This window comes from Anopheles cruzii, chromosome 3 (genome assembly GCF_943734635.1).
Source record: "Anopheles cruzii chromosome 3, idAnoCruzAS_RS32_06, whole genome shotgun sequence".
NCBI classification, from domain to species: Eukaryota; Metazoa; Arthropoda; class Insecta; order Diptera; family Culicidae; genus Anopheles; species Anopheles cruzii.
Window position 1 is genome coordinate 69,666,528 of NC_069145.1, and position 26,178 is coordinate 69,692,705.

At 54.3% G+C, this 26,178-nt stretch overlaps 1 protein-coding gene across 1 annotated transcript; it reads left to right on the forward strand.

The window, feature by feature from the left end:
• The first annotated feature begins 1,010 nt into the window (after nucleotides 1-1,010).
• On the forward strand, nucleotides 1,011-25,818 carry LOC128270878 (uncharacterized). Its single transcript, XM_053008304.1, has 8 exons — nucleotides 1,011-1,102; nucleotides 20,607-21,944; nucleotides 22,003-22,496; nucleotides 22,561-22,696; nucleotides 22,774-24,450; nucleotides 24,523-24,669; nucleotides 24,746-24,902; nucleotides 24,975-25,818. Exons 1-8 carry the CDS (start codon nucleotides 1,011-1,013, stop codon nucleotides 25,239-25,241), a joined length of 4,308 nt encoding a protein of 1,435 aa, XP_052864264.1. The 3' UTR covers nucleotides 25,242-25,818.
• Nucleotides 25,819-26,178: the final 360 nt, after the last annotated feature.

The following is a 26,178-nucleotide window of genomic DNA, read 5'->3' on the forward strand; positions in this document are numbered from 1 at the left end:
CTTACCAACACACGAGCGGCACAGGTGGACTAATTTTTAATTACAGTTTTGCTCCAATGCATCAGCACCGATGCGCGGCGCAACTGAATTCGGTCAACAGACCCTTAGCTTCTGGAGATCGGATGTGTCGCTCCCCTGCCGAATGCACCGCGCTCAACGCAACTGCACTTTACGGATCATGGCCGCGATGGCACGAGCCGATTATGGCTGCATTTACGCTTGGCGATGCGGGCCCGTAGAACCCCTTGCCGACGGTTACGGACCTACGACGAGGTTCCAACGACAGCCTGCAACGGCACTTGCCGCCGTGGCGCCATGTGCAATGCGCATCGAATTAGCGGGTCGATGTGCAACGCTTTCGCAATCCGATCGGAGCCTAAGTCTCCAAATCCGCAACGGCCGGGCGCATCGTGAGACGCCGCCGACTCATCGCGCAATCGTGGCCGCGGCCCGGCCACCATTTCCTGTACGCCACTCGGAGCCCACCACTTGCCAAATGGGGCTCACGTGTTTACGCGCGCACGATTATGGCGCCCTCGGGCGAAGGGTCCGTGCGGACCCTACGCAAATGGACAAAGCCTCGGAACGCGCGCACACTCCGACGGTCCCGATTGCATCACGGTCGTCGTCTCATGAACCCTTCGCCGGGGCAGCGCCTGATATAACTAGACCAGACAATAATCGATCTAAACGTCAACCGATCGCAGGGTCGGGCGGCTGCGAATACACGCTCCGGGCGAGCATATCCTGTTCCTGGCCCACATCTGGGAGACGATCATGCCGCGCCGAAATGCCGTAACCACCCGGCCATCATGGCGCCAAACCCGCCTCCCAGCGAGAAAAAAACGCCCAAAAAACAAACGACAACACAACGGATTCGGCGAAAGTTCAACCTTCGAAAGTTGACCAACCAGCCGCCGGCAATCACGTGCGCCGGTTTGAGGTTAGGTTACGGGTGCGATAATCCAAACATCACCACTCCACGCATCGTCATCGTCGTGAGAGTGATAATGAACGGCTCCAAGCTCTCCTATCCACTGTCACCTGGGCACATCTCGCATCTCAAAGTCTACACGTCGCCGGCATGCACCACCTTCCAGCGGTGCGTTAAACGATATGATGGCGAGCCCGGTGAGTACCTGTTACATAAATGTTGATCACTTTCAGTTTTGCCCGGCGATGGCTTTGCTTCCCAGTGTGCAGGTTACCAGCTGAAGGCGCCGGCCGTACAGCGAGGTACCCCGCAACCGCAAGAGACCGGATTTAGTTTCCTGTTCATAGGCAGGCCTTGCGCTACTCAGTCAGTAGGTTGTGGCAACCGGGGTTGGCATGTGACGCTACGCTTTGGGTGGCTATAAAAGAAAAAACATTACCTCCCATCCATGCATGATCTGGAGCCCCCGCGTGGATCGTTTCGATGTCCCGAAAGCCCGAACTAAACGCCCCCTAATGATGCCGCTTAGATGAATGGCTCATCCTTTTGACAGTTCAGTTGTTCGGGTTGTTGTCGGAATTAGATCATGGCCCCACGCGATGAAGGCAAAAGCCGAGACCACAAATGGCCGACTTTCTTGAATTTAAGAAGGCCATCTCTTTAAGTAGCAATCTGGCTTTTAAAGCAATAAAATGTAAGATTACCACGAAATGATAGGTTTAAAGAGCCACCAGATCGTTGAATAAGCATGCGAAATCCCTCTATTTATCACCCCAAAATTTACATAGCAAGCCAGTATCCTTCAACTTTGGGCAACAGTAAATAGCATTAGCGTCGTGTTAGGCAAAATAAAAAAGTCAAATATTTTTCGATCCGATCACACGCAATTTGGAATCCAGGCTCGGATCATTGTTCGAATCGAAACTACGCTAAACAGCGCTTTGCGAAGCACCCTTCGCAAACGTCTAAATTACGGTAGAGATCCCCCGGTTGGTGACATGAAAAACCATTGCCCAAACATTGCACCATCCAGCTTCCGAGATGTGTTAATTGCTATGGTGCTCCGGCCCGGCAGGAACGAGGAAGCGCCCCCGGAGGCGACCGACCGGCCATCGCACGGCCCTGTCCGTGCGAAACTGTCGCACGTTTCTTGTGCCCATTCAGGGCACATAGTATCGGGCTACCGGGAAAATCCGGTCGCGCAACAGTTGATTGCAGCATCGATTATGGAGGTTAGTCGGTGAGAGCGCAGACCACAGTTGCGGAGCGCGGAGATTAGCGGATCTCGCGGCTCGCAAGTGCCCGTGCTCGTGCAGTGCCTCTTAAGGAGCCACCCGAGACCGGACCCGGCGCCGATCGCAAATTATGCAAAGAAGCCGAAAGGAAACTCCAAAAAATGGATCACCATTAATTTTCGCCGCGTCCAAAGATCAATCTTTCGCCGGACGACAAAACGAAAACGGCCAAAAACGGGCGGAATGCAAATGACCGAACAAAAAGCGGGGCGCCAAGCGAAAGGTTTCCCCCGCGCCACCCACCGGGGGCTTCCTGCTGTCCCATCCAGAAGCCTTGAAACCTCCCTGGTGGCTGGCCAGGGCTCACCAAATCGACACCGCAGCACGAGCATCACTGGTTGCGCAACGTAACGTGCCACTTGGCCACTGATTATGACATTTCTAAATCACATAACCTCATCACCTTCCGCCCCGGCCGATAGTGGCCAACCCGACCCCATCTGGCCCGGGCCCGGGGAACAAGGTGGCCTTTTTCTGCTTCTGCTTCTTCTGCGCCATGGGCCGCATGGGGAGATAAAGTTCAGCGGCTTAACGCGAATTGCCGCGCTCGTTGCCGCGGCCATGCTAGTGGCTGGCTGGAAGTGCTTAAAAACAAAACAACCCCTCGACGATCTCGAACCCCCTGGCAGGCTAGGCACCGAGCAGTAGGCAGTAAGAAACCAAACCACCCCGGGATCGTGAGGCTTGAGGAAACGAATGTGCAACACACTGGCCTTCCATCTCGAGTCACTGCGATCAGCAATCTCCCAGTCCACCGTGGATCCCGATCGCGGTGTTCCGCATTACCAGCGGCAACCGACAACACACCGAAAGCAATTACTTGCGGTTGGCTGTTAATCTGCTTCGTCTTTGCATTCGCTCGGCCCTTTTTTGCCGCCCAGCACCCCCCGGAACATGGGGAAACATGGGACACGGTCGGTTTATGGTCGCCACGCTAACGCTAACACCAGTGACACATAAAACGATGCAGACGATGGGGCGCCCGGGCGGGGGCACGGTTTTATGCCTGGTTATGCGCTCGATCGAGCGCGCATACGAGAGGGCCCTGCTATGTTGCAAGTGAGTGCGCTCACTTGCGCCTTCGCTGCGCATCTTTAGACCGTGTTTATGTTGCCCGGTCCCGGCCCTTCGGTAGCTTTGTCACTTTATTTTCCATTTATTTTTTGCTTCGCTCGCTTAGTTTGCTTCTTTGCTGCCGCTGAAAGGTAGCTTCCTGAACCACTCGCTTCCGCGGTCCGCAGGCTAAGAACGGCTCGGTGGGGAATTCAATCTCAGCCATTTTGTGACGCTTCCATTTCCGTTCAACGTCGTCCGTCGACTTTAATCCCCTTTTTACAATGGGCACTCATTTTGTTGTGAGTTCAGTGTTAAGAAGAACACCGCCAGCTTCCGGGACACAGCTGTCGGTCACGCATGCACTAAAAAATTCACGGCGATGTGACTAATTTGCGAAAAATGTTTAGAAAGACGATCGGAATTGGAATCGGAGGAGAAAGCGAATGGAATCCATGATAGCTATATTATCACGTGCGCACGTGATCATACCTCCTGCGTCAATCGGGATCATCAATCATCAAAGCTCGAAGAAAAGAAAAAGTTATTCGAATACAAAATAAAGGTGCGAAAGGTATACCCTGCGCAGATTGATTCAATTATAATTAAGAATTCAACCATCTAATGGAGCAAAATGGCGATACTAAATCATCAACATCGCCAATTTTAGGCTTTAAATCAAACAAAACCAATGAACGGGGATCGAAACGAGCCCATAACTGCCGTCTCGTGACCACGTGACCACCTGTCGGTGAAATTTGATCGATAACGAACGAACGGAAGAGCCGTCCGAAAATCAGCGATCCATCGAACGGCATTAGATCCGCTTCGCGCATGGCGCAACCGTTACAAAGCGCGACACTCGAAACCGCTCACGTTTCATTAGCGAGTTTAGCATAACACTCGTGAATCAACTGAATATGATGAAACCGCGCTACTCGTGATCGTAACGTGACCGAACGCATTAAGAACGTCACCAAGGACCTAAGGATCTCATCTCGAAAGCCCCCAAAATCGATTGATAAACATGCTACAATCAGCGAGCATCATTCACCAATCAAGCCGCGCCGAAGTGGCCCACATCGAGGTCAAGTTTGATGATGCCGACTGCACCCACAAATCGAAATTATTTATTCAAACGCATAGGAAAGTAAATAAAAACAACTCCTTGTAGAGGCGTGCAAAAACATCTTCGTCCAACTGCTTCGGGCTTTTAGCAACATTAGCCGAACGGCGGCACTGTTAATGCACCGTTGTGCAACTCTCTCCACGGCTCTCTGCCGTTCTCTCTCCCTCTCTCTGCGACGGGTTTGTTATTAATTTTGTGCACACCCGCACGCACACACGCCAGTGGCACCCATTTGGTGGCGTCTTCGGTGCACCAGCGAGACTGGTTTCCGTTCCGGTCCGTGCCCGGCTCCTGAGCTCACTTAGAAGTGGTCACGGTCGATTGGTAGCATCTTTAGTTTTCACACCACCGCATCGGGCCACCGGAGGTCATCGGGGGGTCTGGTCCTTCGGTGTGATTATCATACTGAACTTCTAATCAATTCCACCATAAACTTTTAAGCACATTGCATTTTGCACCAAAACGGCACCGGTTTATCGTCCGGTTCGCGTTAATGCGTTGGAGCTCTTTAAGAGCACACTTTACACAAAAGTTATTGCAAATTTGCATACCGTTGGGACGGTAGCAAACGAAAAACCACAGAACAGGCGTATAATCTTTCCAATTGGTGACCACTGGCGACGTCGCAGCACGAACTTCAGCTAACGTCGCAGCACGAACGTGACACCACATCAAGCATATCTTATCGGTAAATGGGGCCTCGACTCAACCACCGAAGGCAGGATGGGCTGAATTAATTAGAAAACTCTTCATTCACGGTCACACACCTTCGGTAATGATCGATTAAAGTTTAAATGTTAAACAAAAACTGTGCCGCCGCAATTTTGTGGCCAATTTGTGCCATCAGGCTCTGTGTTCCTTGTTTAGATCCACCTCCGGCTCGATGATCCTGTGTCCTTCAGGGCGCACGCACGCAGTCACGTGATCCTTGGGCGTCACCGAAAGAACATTATTTCAACCCCAAAACAACAACCCCACGATCATCTCCCTATGAGCTCCGATCACTCGCCGAAAGCTCCGATCGCATCTTCGAAACTTTCTCCCCCCGCCGGGTCCAGGCACTCAGCGCGAAACTTTCGCGTGGTTTCGTTCGCGCCCGATCCAGCGAAAACCAGTTCGTCGCTTGTGTACGCAACGCGTGGTGCAGTCTTCGAGGTTCGGGGTGCCACTCACGCGCTCCTGGCGCTCGTGGGAGCTCACTTTTGGTTTCATTAAAGCACGATCGGCACCGTCGATCGGTGGTCAGTCGCAGATCAGTCGCTAGGCAGTGTCGAACGTCCGGTCCGTCGAAGCGGTACGCCGTTTTTTGCCAAAGTGGGAAGCTGCCAGCAGCAGCAGCAGCATCCGCAGTGCAGTTAAATTGCAGGGAGCGCGAAAGAAACAACAAAACCGTGCCAGAAACGAGTGGAACGGGTGGTGCAGTCGCGTGCCTCTGGGCGGAAATATTGGTGGATAGGTGATCGTGCACCGCGGATCCGGTTTGCGCAGTGTGTAACGTCTTCGAAATCGTGACTCAACCCCGATCGCGAATTAAGCGAGTGTACAAAATTATCCCCATTCTCAGGATAAGTGTGAATCGCAGTGAATCGTCGAGTCGCGCAAATATTTAGCTGAAAACTAATAGTTCGGTGGTTGATCTCGTGCGGCCCGGAGTGTGCCTTATGTGCTGGTTTGTGCCCACCGTGTGTCCTTAAAGCACACTAAACCAAGTGGCAAAATGATAAAGCCAACCAACAGATGCTCGAGGTGAGTTCAGAGCGTAAAGCATTCGCCGGAAGTTTATGCTGCATTGTGTGAGATAATTTATGTGACAATAAAATTCGGTTACCTTCGGCCACCGGAAAAGCGCAGAATTATGGTTTATTTGGTAAAAAAGGGGCGAACCCGAAAGCCGAAACCATTGCTGGGTGACCAAAAAACAATCGTAATTGTTTGTAAAACAGCCCACCAGACCGTTGCATTCTCGATCGCGACGCACCAAATCGTATTCTTTTGCGAGAATGGCAGTTACAGCCGAGCAGTTGCATAAAGTTGGCGCGATCCACCGTTTCCCAAAGCACTTCTCACCGGAACGAACGAAACCTGACATCTGACAAAAAGTTTTTCTCTCTCTCTCTTTGTGGTCCTATTTTGCGCTTTTAAGGTTTCATAAATTATTACCCACGCAACGTTCCCCAAACGAACAAGGGAAAAACATTAAAATTGAAGATTGTCCAAAAACCTACCATGTGGCAACTTCACTTCTTCACCCACTGGATCATTGTTCAGCCCGGCGGTACGGCCCCCGGGGGTGCGCTTGTTCGCAAAACACGTTCACGAAAATATTTTCACGTCTTTCACACGGCTTCATCGACGGCGACCCCGGTCGGGCTTCGAATGCTGCACGATCCCCACGTTGTTTACACACCCACCAGACACCCATCGGGCCAGACGGGCGACGGACGGGCATTTGGTCATATTTCTGCCGCATCTCGTTTGGCCTCCTGCCGGCGCGCGCCGTTCGTCGGGTTGCGTAAGTTGAAAGGCAATTTTTATTGAAGCCTCGAGCGACTCGGAAGTTTCACCTCGCTCACTGGGGCTAAGACCCAATGCCGGGTCGAGGTTCGGTTCCATGCGCTTCGCATCCGGACACGGGTTTTGGGTACGCGGGACGTCGTACCGGATACCGGACCGCAAATTGCATGCTGTTTTAAAATATGTCATTGTCTTACGATACCTCCGAATACTTCTTGTAACAATCCAAAATGTGCCCCTGGTGATCACTGATTACGTTGCTGACCATCGAACATCGAAGTCTTTCGTTGCTTGTTTCTTCACTGCTTTGTTTTACACCCCGCAAAAGCCCCGTTTTTATTGCATCCAAATGCAGCCAATGGACTGGCTGGAGGATCCCAGCAACCGATGCACCGAGTCCTTTCGAAATCTTGCGTCCATTCGCTTCGTTTCAGTCGGACCAATGTTTTTTCCGGACTGTAGATTTTCGGACGGCCATTCAAGTCAGTCAATTTGCCAGCCATTTCCCTCAATCGAAACCGCTCAGCGAAACAACGGACCGTCCCATACGACAGCAAACCTGTTCGTACCGAGCTCACTTCCTGGAGGATCGGCTGACGAATGGCTCGGGCCGTGGCTCGATTCCGGCAAAGCCTGTTATCCAATTTGATGCAGACCTCCAAAAAAGACCCGTTACACTTGAACACACACACCTGTCTGACCCGAAAGACCTGTCCGTTGGGCGGTTGGGAACAGTTGGGTCCCCGGCTTGCGCTGCGGTTGATGAATCTTCTCTGTCGCCCGAGTCACCATCGCGAGATACGAACCGAGAGGACACAAAGCATAACGACGACTTGTAGCGCCGTGTCGCCTTGGAACCAGGGACCATCCCCCGGCCGGAGTCCTTCCCGGTGACAGTGGTTCATTAATAAAACATAAGCAGTCCCGCAGGTCACAACAACAACAACAACAACAACAACCGCTGGAGCCGGATTTTGCGCGAGTAGACGCGCCTTCCCTTCGGTAAGCCTTCGAGGCGACCGCCGCCGTTACGCCACCTCAGGTGCGCAAAACCGAAAAAAACCACAAGCACACTTCAGCGCAAAACGCCCCGAATGGCTGCCGAAACCGAGCCATTTATTATGCATTCGGACGTTACTCGGTGCTGGCGCATAACCGCGCTCCATGAGCATAGCTTGCCCAACACACACTCCTATGTTACGCGGTGTAACTCTTTGCCAACCCACCCGCAAGCCGACACTGTTGCGGAGGCCCGCGTCTGGCCCACGACTACGTGTGCAACACCGCAGCAACCCGATAAGGATCATCACCCGGACACTGGAACCTAGCGGACGTGACGTTACCCGTGGCACGACGCCCGAAGTGCAAGGGCACGGGCGGGCACGTATCACGGGTGACCCTCCGCGAGGCCTGGTTTGCAATAAAACTGGAAAAGATTTAGGCCAATCGCCATCCTTGCCGCTCGGCTTGGGCGCTCCAGGTCCGTCTGTGGGTTTCAAGTTTGAAGGGCATTCGACACCAGCGAGCCGCGAACTCATTAGCACCATTTTGGTGAACGCCTTCGGGGTGCAGGCCACTATGCCACTTGCCCCGCACGAAGATGTACTTCACGGACCGATCCTCGGGCTATATGATCAGCACGCCGCGCGCGTTTTTATTACAAACCATCATCACCATCGCCATCGTCGTTGGTCATGCGCCGGTGGCTGAAGGATGTGTATTATTACCCGTTGCGGCATCTTTGGTGCCGATAAATCCGATTTCAAATCGTGGACGCACGTGTGTTTTTTTTTCGGCGTGTGTTCCACGGTGTCGATACAAGATACGCACGTCGCGATCAGTCGACTCAAACGATTGTTTTTAATAATTTCGAATGAATTTTCATGAGCCACCGTTAGGCCAGGCGGAAGATCATCAACGCAGATCCATTCCGTTCCGATTGGGCGACGAACAATGCGGGTTCGGGTGCGGGTTCGTCGCTTCATACTCAAGTCTTTCGTTCCATCCGATCGGATGATTGCGAATCTGTTTCCATTTCTTCTCGCACCGGCAAGGGGGCAAAACGTGGCCACCGCCTCACGCACATACGCACACACACACACAAGTGCGCGCTAGCGAATGTGTGTTGGTGTACCGGGGGAAAAAACACACGATCGTGCCGTTAAATTATACACCAAATGAGACGCGGCGAGTGAAAGTTCAACGATGGCAAGATCTGCGCGTGCGTGCGTGGCGGGGGACTTCACTTTCTTTCGGGGGCTGCCCTCCCAACTTGCATGGCTTATCGAACGGGTCATTCTGGTTGTTACCCTGGGGCGTTCTGACGAAAACAGGTTAATTCCAGTGGCCCATTAGTCCCGCCACTTTAGCGAAGGTAAATGAATTCTCCCGATCATCATCATGAGCTGGGTTTTTTTGTGGTACGAAAATCCGCCAACCGGTCCCGGGCACCTGGACGTCGACGACGACGAGTCAGGAAACTAGTTAACCCCCGGGTCGCCGGTAAAGGCGTAACGGATTTGCGGCTTCCCAGCTGCCGTTTGGCAAACGCGAAGCGTCACTGCTGTGAGCCACCTCCCACGGAAGCCAGGCCCGGTGTGTGGCTGCTCCGGCGGCTTAGCCAATTAACATCATTAACCTTTTTCGCGGGCACTCGAGACGCGCCGCAACCTTCTGAGACGCGCGGGCTGTACGTGCGCACGAGTGGCGCGCACGTTAGTGGCACTCCTCGTGATGCTCCCGGATTCTGTTCTCCGTGGTGCCGTGACGTGCGGGCTGTGTGCGTGCCGGTTGAACGTTCGCATAAAGTGGCCGCCGCTTCAAGTGTCGTTGTATATTTCGTTTATGCGATGCGGGGTCGCTGCGGTTATCGCGATACCGACGACGTTGGTTGTCGAAGATCCGGGTTGGTTGTTGAAGATGTGACTCAACGGGGTTTGCGACCCTACCGTCGCAAGCAACGACACAGCCACAGAACTCGGACTACGGGCGGTGGCGGCGAAAAAGCATAATTCGGGAGAGGCACTCAGCAGCGCCGACGGGAACAACCGGCTTCGGAACAGGTATTTTTCGTGCCCAACACACACGCACACACGTTTTGCGGTTTGGTAATACGCGCACGTGGGGACAGGCACCAACCTGCGATGGGAGCCCCGAGACAAACCGGCAAACTGCGGCTCACCACCACCACGGGCCCTGACATCATCGTTGTCGGCGCCGTCGTAGCATCAACCTGCTGCTGGCGGGGCTGGCGGTTTTGTGCCAACGCCAACCCCCCGGGGCCCCAGGGACGTCCAGGCACGGCCGAAGGCTTCCTCACCTTTTGTTCGATTGATTTGTCGCCATATTTCACTTTCTATCGCCAACTCGGCTCGACTCGGCTGAGATCCGATCGCAGCTCCGGCCGTGGATCCAGGGTCCCATCGCCGCCGGAGACACATCATCTGTCGCGCGGCGAATGACAGATGTAGCCTTCGCGTCGCGGCAGCATGGCGTTTTGGAGAGACCATTTCAAACGATGCCTCGGCGACGGCGACGACGGTGATGGCGGTGCATTTCCTCATTCCGTCTCTCATTAGCATACAAACCGGTGCGGGGGGCGGTGTAATGAAGGCTGCAAAAGTAAGTGATCTTCGCACATCAGCCGTACCCAGCGATGGCACTGGGCACTGGGTGATTGATGGCCACGACTCGGCCCACACACACACAGCCAGAAACTCTAGGCAAAGAGGTCTTTACTCTTTCGGTCTTAGCTTTCGGTTAAGTTCGGTTCGGTACAAACGAACCAGGATATTCAAGACTGCACCGCGGTTGCATTCGATGCCCCGATGCCATTCCAGGATCATTCGGGAAACCCAAACCCTCCGAACCTCTGGCCTTTTCCAACCAGCGACGTGAGCGTAGACACATAAATTTGGCGATATAAATAACTGTGTCAGGTTATTGCTCCGTCTGTGTGCTCCGGAATGTTGATTGGCGGCAGCAGGATCGTTCAGGCCAATCGGCATGTTTATCGAACCCGCACGGTATTGCTCAAGGAAAACCGGTCCGCCGAAGATGTGCGACCACGCGCCAAATGTCCCCGGGCTGGGCGACGGACAGCATGGTCTGCTTTTTTTTGGAGGAGTTTCGGAGGAGACATCGCCTGATGTCTTCATCTTTCGGTGCGATTCTTTTTCTTCTGCGGGCCGCAAAGATGCTGCGGGCCGTTGCTTGACTCTGCGATTCCGGATTCTACCGGTGTGTTCTCCGAGCTCCGAACGAATGATAATAATTGGTGATGTTGGTGGTTGCACGGTCGTGCGCCACAACATGGCACGACGATGTGATATATGGGCTACGGCGATGGCAACGTCCAATTAGTGCCATAATGAGACAGTTTAATTTCACTTCTCACCTTCACACCGATCCGAAAAGTGAACCACAGGATAATTCAATATCATTAAGCAAACACCGATAATAAGGGGGTTTCTCGTCTGATTGATCGTTGCTGTCGTTCGATTCCGAATGCATCCAGAACGAGCCCCAACCGATCGACGCTTGTTGATCGACCATCGCAACGTTGTGAGGTTAGCTCTTTCAAAAACCTAACACAACTAACGTAACATGTTTAGCACAACCACTTAATAATGAAATGGTTTGTGTTTTTTGTACATAAAAAATTACTAGTTTAATGTACGTTGATCGATTGATCGAATCGTCGGCAACTCTATATTTTCCACTTACTTCAATCGCCAAATGATGGCCAACATTAAAACGGACAGCATTTTTCTGCAAACGTAACGCAAGCCAATCATTCGCTAATCAATCGATGGGTATTAAAACGGAAGCAAAGGAAAGGAGCAAAATCGCAAAACAATCTCATCGCCAACGCATCCGACCGACTCCGCGTCTGCGGATTCGCTCGCGCGCCTTTCCGATTTCGATTACGACACGTTATTAAATCGCTTAACATAAAACGGCTCCAGCGGCAAACTGAAGAAGCCAACCATCGGCATGGCAACCGGTCTGGATTGAACCGGATCGGGCCGGCCGTCCGGATCGGAAGTGGTACCATTTCTCCGGTGACGTTACCAAATACAACCTTATTTTATTGCTTTCGGCTTTATTAAACGTAAACGTTGTGTCCGAACGGACCAGACGCTGAATGCCGCCGGGTGCTGGTGGTAATAGCAGACGCTGCCTCACACACACACACGAATGCTACCCTTTGGCTAGTGAAAGAAACGGCAATTCATTTACTTTCGCGATCGCTCATCCCTTTCGACATCGGCTTCTCGGCGAGATGAAGTAAGATCGAAAGTGAACGCTGCGGCTGCGAAAGTGTGCGTTGAAGCTTTCGTTTCAACCCTCCCGGGGGGGGTGCAGGTCCGTCCGGGTGTGAAATGTGGCTTTGCGCCACCGTTTGGGTGCTACCACACACGCAGTGTTTGGAAAATGCGTCGCTGTATGCAAATCGCCTCCGTGCCATCAACGGCATTTCATCCAAATGACCTTTCTGGGCGCTCCACCGTGCTGGTGGCCAATTCTACTGTGGCCAAGAAGTGTTAATGGGCACAATTGGTCTGTCTGTTTGATGTGTTTTTGGTAATTTTTTCGTAAAACCGTTTAATGGCTGTCGTTTTCGATCGGCAAATCCTTACCTTAGGGTGGTGGGGCGAAAGAAAGTGGTTAAAGTGCCGAAATGCGCCGTAAATATGCCGCCATAAATTGGTTGCTTACATAAACCAACAACAGCGGACCGGTGTAGGGGTTTTAATTAAAAAAAAAAAATTTCACTTCCTCCGGCCGAAACCGAAAGCTGCCAAGAGCCAAGGAAGACAGTGAGCGGATGAATTAAAAGAAAATAAAATGAATTTCAATTGTGAGCGATGATAATTTAAGCGACCGACTGCTGGTCGCCGTTGCCGGTCCAACGGAACCAACAACGACCCCATGGCGACCCCACCGGACCGCTCTCTACCGCATCGCGAGAGCCACAGCGAAAGAAGAAGCGGCCCAAAAGCCACCCACCAACCAATCAGGAACTGGCGGGAAGCCAATGCTGCCCCGTCGACGGCAGTTTATTGAAAACGAAAGTTTCTCATCCCGAGAAACGAAAGCTCCACTTCTGATCGCTACTTCCTGTGGGTCCCCTCCCGGGCGATGAGGGGGGAAGTACTTTCGGTTTCTGTCCGTCCGAGTGTCGCGAGCCCCGGGCCGGAGATGATCTGCGAAGGGAGGATACCGATTGGTGCCACAACGCACGGTGATGAGATCGGTCCTTGAAACTTTCTCCGCCAACGCGCACACGTCAAGGTATGGCCTCCAGAGGCCTCCCGCTGGAAAGCTGATGCCGATATGCCGATGTTCAATAAACGGTCACGAGGCGCTAGCCCTACAGCATAGCCAGGGCTGCCTTGGCTGGGTGTGTGTGTGGTTTAGACAAAAGTTTTAAGCGAAACCATGCTGGCGGGGTTCCGAGCACGACACTCGTGGCCAAACCCACCACAACAGTTGCCGAAGCGTGGCCGAAGTTCTGCGGTGCTGGGCCCTAACGATACGCGCCTGCCGAAGGTTGTTGGCGCGATGGCGAAATGTGCACGCAAATTTGCGTCAACCTACGGTTGACCGGCTCGCCACTCGGGCTCGGGCTTTTGGGGGGCCCACAACTGCTGATTATGAGCTTGGTGTGGGACAGAGTCGCCAGATTTCACCATGCAGCGCATCCGTTAGAGGTGCACCGAAACCGGTGGCGCAGACGGCACTTAACCCTGACATTATGCGAGCGCTAGTGAGACGCCCTGGTGGTAACCGTGACGTTGTGAAAGCGGTGAGCTACTCCTCTTTAATTAAACCGAAACGCCGCATTGCTCATGCATCGATAAGGTAGCACCGCCGGGCTGGTTTGCTAACAGCTTCTTGAGAACAGCGGCCCGTTTTGGGCAACAAGCCGCTACGGCCCCGACAAAGATGCTGCGGACTAAATTAAGCCGTGAAATCGCCACTCGGAATTTATTCCCAGCCTCCGAGGCAACAGAGCACAACAACCCCAACCGATGACAGTATCGTCATCGATCGCCGTGATCGTCGGGTCGAGCGCCAATTAGACCGGCTCGGCGAGCCTGGGAATGTTGGAGTGCCAGCTAGCAGCCGTGGCGGAAGTTGCGGGAGCCAGCGAGCTGCTAACAATTGCATGTTGGAGCGCACGTGGAGGGTAGATCGCACGATATAAAATATTCAAATACACAGGCCGCGTTTTACGGGCCCGTAGCTTGGCGGGCTGGCAACTTCCTACAATCACCTCTCGAGTCGAGTGAATCTCGCCACGGACCGAACCCCCGGGAAGCCATTGAACCGAGTCTGGGGGGCGAGTTGCCACGTTTATGGCGCCCAAACGGCGCTGTGTCTCGTGGCTCAACTCCCATCCAGTCGAATTCGTCGCAGGCGTTCGTTCGGTGGCGAGGCGAGAAAACTAATTGCGTGGAAAGTGATAAAACCTGAAGCGGATCCCAGGAAGTGGCCGGGCCCGGGTTAACAATGATACTGACATTGCATCTAGATAACGATGGCCTTCGGGCGGCATAAATCGGGTTTGCCACTGATTGCGGATCGTTCGATGAACTCGTCGCGTGATGCTGAATTTTATCCACGTTGTCGAATTTTTTAACGACACCATCAATGCCCATTAATTAGCTAATGGGCTCGATGCAATCTAACGGCTCGTTCAACATACTTGTGATGTAAAGCGGGCTAAGTAGCAGCGTAGCAGCGCCACGTAAGAAAAGTCTGGCCCGGTCCGAGTGGTTATGCTGCGCGTACCGAGCTTCGTGTCTGAATGCGCTTCCTTCTCGCGCGCTAAAGCCAACATATTATTTCACCACAAGCGCCGCTACGTGAAGAATTTACCAACGAACTGGCGGGGGCTGGCCGGGGGGGGCTGTGAGTGAGAGTGAATTGCAGCGCCTCGTTACCCGATCCGACCTACTGCTCCAGAAAAGACCGATGTCATCAAATTGTCACGCGTTGGCCCGAAAAAGGGACGACACATCGGGCCCTGGCGTGACATGATCGCGTGATTAATACTTTGCGCGAAGCCGCGTTGCTTGCTTCTCACCCTTGACGGATGGCACTCGAAAGGGCACTCTCGGGAAGCGCGAGGGGACGTGAAGCACTATTCAAGAGCGGCGGCGTCGCTACATCGGTGACGTCCTCGTCCTCCTCGAGACCGTATGCACCACGAACCGTCGGGCAATTGAGCCGACAATTGAAGACATTAATGATCGATTCCTTTCCACCGCTGGCTCGTTGGCGTCTATCTTGGCGATCGGCACAACTATCGGGGACCACGACCGACACAGTGCCCGCTTAATCCAACTCGGCCCGGGCCGTCCACCAGGCGATAGGAATGCCAACTGAATTCGTAAAACGAGGACAACTACTCACGGGGATGCCGATGATGGTGCTGATGCTGATGATGCTGCTGATGGTGACGGTAAAAAAAATAGTTTCATCATTGAGTTGGCACCCCTCCAATACGGACTTCGGTTCGGTTTTTGATGGCGATGCGAATTCGATCAATCGATCCCTTCGACGTTCATTCCTCATTCGAGTGAGTGGATGCTTTTATTTAAATGAGTTCCCTTGTGTGACGGCCACTTTTGTGTCGATCGCCGATGCGCGGCTCACAATACGCTAAGGTTACAGCCGAAAACCCCAGCCAAGGACCCCAGCTAGTGGGAGCTACATTTTCATCAAAAAAGCTTTCTCGTTACACTTTGTTAATTACCCCGCTGTATCCGGCGGCACCGAACATCGGAACGTTCTGGCCGACCTGAAAGGTCATGAGACAATGTTTCCTCCAATCCGCGGGTGATTATTGACAGAGCGGTGCCACCGATCGGCAGAATGGCTTCCAGGTATTTGGCAATGAACTTTGGGACCATCCCAGAACGTGAGCGCTCGTGTGAACGGCGGTTTGCGCTGCCAACAGTGCGGCGTGGCGTGAAGTGATGAGCAAACACAGAACACGGCGTAAGAAGCACGGCAAACAGCACCGCCGACAGCAACATAACGACCCCCGTCCTTCTGGCGGGTCCGTTCCTCATAAACTGTCTTTGTTTTCATCGATGCTCAAACAAGCGCACGGCTAACGAAAACAAAATCCCCTTATCAAGTTTGCTTATTTGGTTCCCATTCACCATCCCGGCATATTGTTCCATTGTAAAATGTTCGCAGCACCAAAAAAGGAGGTTCGTCGCTTGTTCACCCGGTGGCCGCGGCACAGTCTTTTGTTTGTTTATTTTTAATACAACGCTGATTAACGTCACCCGTTTAATCAGTAAATCATTCGCGCGGACAATGTAACGATACACAAGCGCGGGGCAGCCGGAGATATGATGATTTAATCAAACCGTCGGAACCGTGTCATCGCAGCACGTAGATCTTCCCCACCGAGCGGGCCGGCCGGTGGTGGCGGTGGTAAAAACAAAACGGCAAACACCTTCTGCCAAGAATGTGGCGAATTAGCATTCCGCACCATCGCACCTGTGTGTGGGGACGAAAGTGGGCAGAAGCCGGTCAGGGTCTGCTGAACCACGACGCGGCACGACAGCGGTGGACGATTTACGATGCGCGACGGTGGCGGCGGCACCCTTAACACGAACCACAAGCTCTCCGCAACGTGCGTCCCTTCGGTGGCAGCAGATGACTCTATCGGAGTCGACCAGCCCGCGCTGTGTTAGATAATTATAGTCCTACGGCCGGCCTGCCTTTCTGTGGCACGATCGACCACCGGCCTGGCTATGAGAATTGATAGTCTCATAAGGCGCCGCGCTCGATCGCACTGAAACAGGAGCTGCTGGGATGGGCTGGAGACTTACTTTCACTTTTTACCCCCTCACCGTTTGACCGATCAACGGCGGCGGCCACATTCTTGTCAACTGCACGCTATCCTTAGGCTTATTATTTAGGCCTGCTGCACCTAACGACCGAGTCGGAGTCAAAGCCGACCGGTCGTTCTGGGCAAAGAAAAAGGACGACGATTAGGTGGCAAACGTCCGCACGTAGGAAAGGTCACGGGTGATTGTTGGCGCCTGGGCGTGTACAGATTGAAGTGCTTTCGGATTTAGCGTGGTTCTTTTACTGCACAGGTGCACCTAGACTCCGAAAGCCACCCCGGGTATACCCAGACTTTCGGGGATTTTTTCTACGTCCATTCGACTGAACTGGCGAAAACCGGTGCGTACCCGGTGGTTCCACCGTAACACAATTATCACGCCAATCTTCGCCGCCCATCGGCGCCGTTCGCGCCACCCATCCTGGTAGGCGTCAGGCTAATTTGCGAACCATCTTCGTAATGGCTAACCGATTGGTCGTTTTGCATTCAATCCGCCACGATGACGGAAGAATTTGTTTTCAACCAAAACTACGAACCTTTGAAAAGAATCCCGGGGTCGGACGCACCCCGCGGGGTTCGTCATATCTGCCCGGTCATCGGTCAGCGCACGAAAACACTTCAAACACTCCGAAGGTCGGCGCGGGGTGGTGAGATCACACAGCGCCTGAAAGGGGAACAAAAAGGCCCTGTTGGCCACTACAAATCCGACGGTAACTAGTTTGCACCATGAAAAAAGGATCGAACCAACAACCGGAGATCCGGGTCCTGTTGTGGTGGTCGGGGTTTTGTTTACCATCGCAGTTCTTCTCGTGATGTTGGGTTTTTTTCCGGATCCGGAGGTGGTCGCACGATAATGAGAGATTCGCAAAATCGTCATTCCAAGCCCCGGATGAGCCTGGAAGAAAAATCCGGCTCATTAGCATCGCGATTCTGTATTATTGGACCGGAGATTCCCCCGTGGGCCAAAGTGATGTCCGGAGCGGAAGCGGTTATGTTATTTGTCCACTGATCCGGAAGGACCCGCTCAAGTCAGAGTCAGGCAGGAAGATTGGACTCTGCCAGTTAGGCTGGCAAGTGATCCGATTGACAAATGACGATTCACTGCTTTAGCGCCCTATTAATATCATGAGCGAAAGATGTTTCTTTCTGCAACGAGCACATCATGGACCGATCATCTGTAAAGCAAGACTTCATACGAACAGGAAACCAAGATCGAGAGGGCAGGTTGCGAAAAGGAGTTCCTTCCGACGGAGGTAATCCCGCTCAGTGACCGTATTTTCGCCCCGAAGGTCGCAGCGATCGAGATGTTAATTGGACTGTAAGCCCTCCGGTTTCGGACGACAAAGGCAAAGCGTGCTGCGAACCAAAAAGACACCTCGTGGATTACGTGACGCGACGCCCATCCGGTTACTCAATCGCGACACGCTGATCAACGCGCTGGGAACATGAAGAAGATCAAGCCAGTTCCGGTTGACGGATCCTCACCACTGCCATAACCTCCGACCAGCTTGCCCACCCGGCTGAGAAAGTGTGTTAATTCGTGACGGACAATTTGAGCCCCATTTGGGTGCGGCAGTGGCAACTGGAACGTACTCCTCGATCTCGCTCCGGTTCCTCCTTTCGCCTGCGCCACACTGTGCTTGCTCCACGCACGATTGATCGCGAATCGCCGGGGCCGGGTCGGCCGTGATAATTGCTTACCGGCGGCGGTGGCGGGCATAGCGGCAAGTCTCGTCGTAGTAGTAGGCCTTACGTGCGCGCGCCTTACGAGTGCGCCTTACGAACGAAAGTGAAATCAAAACATAACCTAATTTCGTTTCTGCCCATTTCGCCCCGTCCTAGTGGCGTAAGTGGCGGACGCCTGCCCGCCCGCCCCTGCGCATCCCGATCGCAGTTGGAAGGAGTTGGAATATATTTATAAGAAAAGCAGTGGCCATCTCCAAGCCGCTGCTCCACAACTCAGGCGCAGGCGGATGGAATTCGCAAACACGCGCATTTACGTAACGGCATTTCGCCCGTTCCGATGGCCTTCGGCTTCCTTCCAGCGAGGGATGATGGCATCGGGTTATGGACCGGGTCCACCTGAGCGCATTTGAAATTCGTCGGTTGATTAGCGAACGATAGTCCTCAGCGATTTATTCAAAGCCATTCGTCTCCACCACCGGCTGCATGGAGTCACGCAAAGGTCACAACTGGCGGCTCGCCCTGGGGATTTTAACAAAAAGCATGCTCAAAACAGCGTGGAACCACCATTTGCAGGTGGTGAGCAGGAAGTCTGGCACCAGGTGGCTCTGGTGGTCGCGGTCAGGATGCACTGATACTTAAGCCGAGCTATACGAGAATGAGACCTTGAAACGGAATGGAGGCCTTCTCTGCTCATTGTCATTAACCATCCATCATTGCGCGGGAATTAACATTAATGTACAGAGATCAGGTTTCCACAACGCGATCACAATTAAAATGATTTTTTGCATGTTTTCCCATAGGCTGACTGCACGTACTGTTCTGATTTCGGCAATTCCGTGTTAATATTGTTTAGTTTGCAGCTCTATCCATTAAAAAAAGGTCTGAATCCTTTTCTCGAAACGGGAACATAATTGTAGTCAATGTTTCACAACGTTTAGAATGAACAACATGATACGTTCTCGCTTTTTGATAAAATGGTTGTAGACTGTACATGTTACAAACTGTATTAACCAGTAACTATTGGGATTAACTAACGAAAATAATGGGCCAATTCCGTTTGCTAATCAGTGATCGTTCTTGACGACTCGTTGGAATGATGACATTTGGATAGAAAAAATTAACAAATTAACTAAAAAATATACTGGAAGTGAGCGTACAATACAGGAATGCAATCAGCTTCAGTTAAAATCAGCAATCAGCTACACTAAAAAGGCAATCGCCTGGGGGACTCCGATTCTGCACCGATCACTGAATCACTGAATTATCAATAACACAATTAAACATTTAGACAGTTAGAAATAGAACGATAGAGCGATCCACATAAACCTGTTTCCGTAGCCAAACCTAAGCCGGTCGACATAAAAACATTAACGAAAACATCTACTCATGTACATTTACGCCAAATGATCAAACGATAACCTTCCGCAACATTGTTTGGTCTTTGGCCACAGCTAGTGAATCTGCCCGGATCACTTTCCAGGTTTAATAAATTCCGGTTCCGGATAGACGCAAAACGGCTGCAATCAATTGGCGAGCCACTCGCGAAAGCAATTCAGAGGACCGAGCAAACATTATGCACCGTTCATATCCTTCCCAGAATCGGCCAACAGCAACTCTGGTTTGGAAACTGGTTTTGCTCGCGACAGAGAAATTACATTCCAACCGTAAGAAACTTTGCCCTCGCTCGGTGGCGTGGGGGACCCAAACACTTTCGCCTCAGCTATGCTAAGAGAGACAAAAAGGGTCTTTCGAGGGCACCAAAGGGAATCCAACCTCCACGTGTCGCAGCGTGTTAGCATAATTAAGCCAAAAGAATAGGTTCCATTTTGAGCGGTATTAGCATGTTGTTATCGTTCGCGGGGGCCAACCCCCGAACCGGATTCCTGAGTGGATGATTCTGGCGCCATATCGCGCTCATAAGCGACATTCCGTGCGGATTCCATCTTCACGCGTAAATCAGGCGCCACGCTCGGATCCTTGCTGGATTAATTAGTTATTCAAAAAAGATTACCGGCCCTGATCGGTGGTGACCCATGCGAGTTGATGACGATGGCCGGCAGGACCGGTTATCGGAACGCAGATCCACCCCGGTTCTGACCTTCGTTTCATCTTTTGCAGACCGCTGCTGTCGCCTCGGTTGCTGGTGACGACCTGGAGCCTGCCGCTATTGCTGTTGCTAGTCCATTCCAGTGGTGGGGCCGATCTGAAGGCACGTGCCCGTGCGGCGCTACTGCTCGAACGGCCCGGCGGACCAGCCAACTGTCAACCGGAGCAACCGCGGCCATGCCCACCGAGCAAGTTCCGATCTGCGTCGGGCGAGTGCAACAACATCAACCACCGGCACTGGGGTGCCCGCGGGGATCCGTTCATCCGGCTGCTCCAACCGTCCTACGCCGACGGTCGGGTGAAGCCCCGCACATCGACCGGCTCGCACGCCCTCCCGTCCCCGGATGCTGTCGTCGCCCACCTGCAGCGGTCCGCCGACGATAAGGCGACCCACCCGCACGTCACGGCCATGCTGCCGGCCTGGGGCCAGCTGTTGGCGAACGACCTGGTGCAAATCCTGTCGCCCAACGCGCGGTACCGCTGCTGCCACAACGCGACCCAGGAGGCCGACCCGGTAAAGGACGAGCTGGCGCAGTGTTACGTACGGCCAGGCGACGAGTGCCGCGAGTACAAGCGCTCGATCCCATCGCACGAGCCGACCAGTTGCGACTTTGAGTACCGTAACCAGATGAACGCAGCCTCCGGCTTCCTGGACGGCTCGGGACTGTACGGCACGACGGAGAAGGAGATCCACGCGCTGCGCTCGTTCCTGAACGGCCAGGTCGACACGGGAGCGTGCCTGCGCTGCCAGGAACCGGGTGCGATCGGAGCCCTTCACACGGTGCTGCTCAAGGAGCACAACCGCGTGGCGGAGCAGCTAGCCCGCCTCAACGCGGAGTGGAGCGACACGACGCTGTTTTACGAGACGCGCCGCATCGTGATGGCGCAGATCCAGCACATCACCTTCAACGAGTTCCTTCCGGTCGTGCTCGGCAGCCAGATCACCGAGAACGACGATCTGCGGCTGGAGAGCGGCCGCCACTACAGTGGCTACTCGAGCGCCAACCGGGCGGGTATGTTCAACGAGGTGGCCGTCGGGGCCCTGCCCGCGTTCCTCACGATGCTGCCGCCCGACATGTACAACGAGAGCATGTCGACCGAGATGCTGCTGGCCAGCGCGGCCATGCAGCAGACGTTCATCCCGGAGCACGCCGGCTTCAACAACGACTGGACACCGATCTCGCTCGCCGTACAGCGGGGCCGCGACCACGGTGTCCCGGCGTACTACAAGGCCATCAACCTGTGCGAGGCTCGCTTCGGGAAACCGTTCGGTGCCAAACTGAGCTTTGACGACATGGCGTACTTTGGGTTGAGCCGCGCCAAGCGCTCCGTTCTGGAGACCCTGTACCAGTAAGTACCGCGCCTTCAGGCTGTGTGGCCATCCCTTCATTGTGCTTCCTTCTTACAGAGAGCCGGAAGACATTGATCTGCTGATTGGTGGACTGATGGAGACACCGGCCCTCGGAACCGTGTTCGGGCCCACGCTCACCTGCCTGCTGGCCATTCAGTTCGCCAGCATGCGCAACAGCGATCGGTTCTGGTACGAAAACGATCTGCCACCGTCGTCACTGACCCTCGACCAACTGCAGTCCATCCGACGTGTGACGCTGTCCGGGTTGCTGTGCCAAACGCACGACATCCAGCGTGCCCAACCGAAGGCCTTCATCCGCGAGGACCCGTACCTGAACGCGCGCCTTAACTGCGAGCAGCTGGCCGGGCTGGACTTGGCGGCCTGGCACTCCTCGGAGCAGCCGGAGCTGGTGGAAGAGTACATGCAGGACGAGCAACCGACCCCGGCCGAGTTCGAGGAGCTCAACATGGACCTGATCGCCCAGGCGCTCAACAAGGCCAAGTCGAAGCTGAACGTTCGCAAGCAGCACGAGTACGAGGCTTGGATCAAGCGTAAGTGTTTGAATGATTTGTGTGTGTGTGTGTTCCAGTCTTGAAACGCCATTTTCCACCGCAGAGGGAGGTGTCGACGCCAAGTCTCCGGACGGTACGGCCGCATCCTTCAGCAAGGCGAACCGTAACGCGCTGATCATCGCCAACACGTCGCTCTTCTACGAGCTCGCCACGAACGAGATCGTCAGCTCGCTACACACGTAAGTGTCCTTCCTCCTCGGAAGCTGCCCGCTCATGGCCCCCAGTCCTATGCAGTTTCACCCTCTTTCCTCCGCAGACTTCGGCGGCGCAAGCGGCAAGTGTTCGACAACAATCTTGGTGGGTTCGCGAGCGACGACTTCAGCAACGCCCTGCAGAGCGTCGACGTGAACCAGTTCATTACGGGCTCGATCTCGCCGATCAACCTTGAGCCGCAGTGCGAAAACCTGGAGGCGGCCTGCGACACGGACACCCCGTTCCGTACGCTGACGGCCCACTGCAACAACCTGCGCAATCCGGAGCTCGGCCAATCGCTGACCGTGTTTGCCCGCCTGCTGCCCCCGGTGTACGACGATGGCATCTCGTCGCCGCGGACCATCTCCGTCACCGGGACGGCCCTGCCGAACCCGCGCACCGTGTCCTCGCTCATCCACCCGGACATCTCGAACCTGCACACGCGCTACTCGCTGATGGTGATGCAGTACGCCCAGTTCCTCGATCACGATCTCACGATGACGCCGATCCACAAGGGTTTCCAGGAGTCGATCCCGAGCTGCCGGTCGTGCGACTCGCCCCGCACCGTGCACCCGGAGTGCAATCCGTTCCCGGTGCCGCCGCGGGACCACTACTACCCGGAGGTGAACGTCACGAGCGGTGAGCGGCTGTGCTTCCCGTTCATGCGCTCGCTCCCTGGCCAGCAGACTCTGGGGCCGCGTGAGCAGATCAACCAGAACACGGCCTTCCTGGACGCGTCGCAGGTGTACGGCGAGAACGGGTGCATCGGGAAGAAGCTGCGCGGGTTCTCGGGCCGGCTCAACTCCACGATCCACCCGGTCCAGGGCAAGGAGCTGCTGCCTCTGTCGCCGGTCCACCCAGAGTGCAAATCGACGAGCGGGTACTGCTTCATCGCCGGCGACGGCCGGGCCTCGGAGCAACCGGGGTTGACGGCGATCCACACGACGTTCATGCGCGATCACAACCGCATCGTCGAGGGCCTGCGGGGCGTTAACCCGCACTGGAGCGGCGATCAGCTGTACGAGCATGCGCGCCGCATCGTGATCGCCCAGAACCAGCACATCACCTACAACGAGTTCCTGCCGCGCATCCTCAGCTGGAACGCGGTCAACCTGTACGGGCTGAAGCTGCTGCCGCAGGGCTACTACAAGGGGTACAACCCCACCTGCAACCCGTCGATCGTCACGGAGTTTGCGGCGGCCGCATTCCGCATCGGCCACTCGCTCCTGCGGCCCCACATTCCGCGGCTCAGCATACAGCACCAACCGATCGATCCGCCGCTGCTGCTGCGCGACGGCTTCTTCCGCACCGACCAGTTCCTGCAGCACGGCCTGGTGGACGAGATTCTGCGTGGGCTCGTGGCCACGCCAATGGAGACGCTTGACCAGTTCATTACCGGCGAGGTGACGAACCACCTGTTCGAGGACCGCCGCATACCGTTCTCCGGCATCGATCTGGTGGCGCTGAACGTCCAGCGGGCCCGTGACCACGGCATCCCGTCGTACAACAACTACCGCGCCCTGTGCAACCTGAAGCGGGCGCAAACGTGGGAAGATCTGGCCCGCGAGATCCCGCCGGAAGTGATTGCCCGGTTGCGTCGCATCTACGCCCACGTCGACGACATCGACCTGTTCCCGGGCGGTATGTCCGAGCGGCCTCTGCAGGGCGGTCTGGTGGGACCAACCTTCGCCTGCATTATTGCGATCCAGTTCCGGCAGCTACGCAAATGCGACCGCTTCTGGTAAGAGATGATCCTTGTTGGGTCGAGATCATGCCGCATCGCTAACAACTTCCGCCCTTTCGCTCCCGATAGGTACGAGAATGAAGATCCGGTGGTTAAGTTCACCGAGGCGCAGCTAGCGGAGATTCGCAAGACGACACTGGCGAAGATTGTCTGCGAAAATCTGGACATTGGAGGCGACATGCAGCGGGCGGCGTTTGACCTACCGAGCAACTTCCTGTAAGTGGGCCTTCAAATGCCGTTCCGGGTTGGATGCGATGCTGACGGTGGTTCTGTTTGTCCTTTTTTTGTTTAGCAACCCACGCGTACCGTGCAGCTCGATGGCACAGATGGATCTCAGCGCCTGGAGGGAGAACGTTTTACAGGGTTGCCAGATCGGTGGCAAGAACGTGAATGTCGGTGACTCTGCCTTCCCGTCACCGTGCACTAGTTGTGTCTGCACGAACGAGGGGGTAAGTCAGGAGACGGCCATCCGATTCGATAGCGCGCCCTAACCTCAAACTATTTCTTTTGTCACGCTACAGCCTCAGTGTGCCTCGCTGCGCATCACCGACTGTGCACAGCTGGCCCGCGAGTGGCCCCGTGACGTGATCCTCCGGGACGACGTGTGCAGTGCCCAGTGCGGTCTGGTACTGCAGAACGGCAACCCTCAGGCACGCAATGTTCCGATCAGCCTGCGGCCACCTCCTCAACGGATCGCACGATCGCGCGTCGTGCAGCAGCAGCAGCAGGCGTCTCCATTCAGTTTCCAGGGCTTCCAGTTCCCCGATCTGTCACAGTTTATCGGTTAAGCGGGACGCACTGCGAGTGATCACCGATGAGAATCACCTAGCATGTAGAGATGTACATATTGAGCGGCCATAATTAATATTTTCAGCCCCGTTACGTTAGCGCAGCCAGCAAACTGATAGCTCTCGCGTCCTACCCAAGAACTGCTCACGCACGCGCGCGTAGTGCCGTCGATTGGAGACGCTGATCGCTGAGAATGTTTATTATCTATTTGTATCTTATCACTATTCACCACGTCGCAACCTTCTTAAGTTATGATCTGTCGTGTCGTTTCGCCACAAACTGCTGCCGCCTGAGTGCAGGAGCCGGCGCTTCTGGAACTAGCCCTAGGCTGAAAACTCCTCCTGCACATCCTGCTGGTCCGCGTACGCGCAATTATCTAATCGGCTTGGATTTTACGCGGAACATACAACTGAGCTGAGAGACTAAAATAGACAAGAATGTAGTGGCCGGCGACAACTGGTAGTGGTAGTGATCCAAGTGCTGTATTCCCATCGCGGGCTCCGGTAGTGTTATTTGTGGGCGAACTAAGGTTAGAGCGTGTTTAATTGATTTAGCGTTTAATGGAGAATAATAAAATTTTCTGAACAAATCTGAACGGCCTCCACGGGCGATGCGTGTCTAGGACTCCGCCTAAACGAAGCCGAACGGTGCGAGAACGTGGCGCCACAAGAAGCGACCAACTTCTAGTGCATGCTCTACAACAGCGCAGCGCTCTAGCCAGTCCATCACCGGACCACTGATTACCAAGCTGTTGGGCGGTTGAAACGTGAGCAAGTACTCCAGCATACATTTGGCCAGACGCAGTTCGGCTCCAAACATTTGCAAAAGCTTTCCCAGTAGGTGGAAAGAATGAATGAGGCCCTTGGCGAACGATTTGACACCCCAGAATCTGTTCGAACGAAACGTTTGGTTGAAATTCGGTGGCGCTTTTGCAAT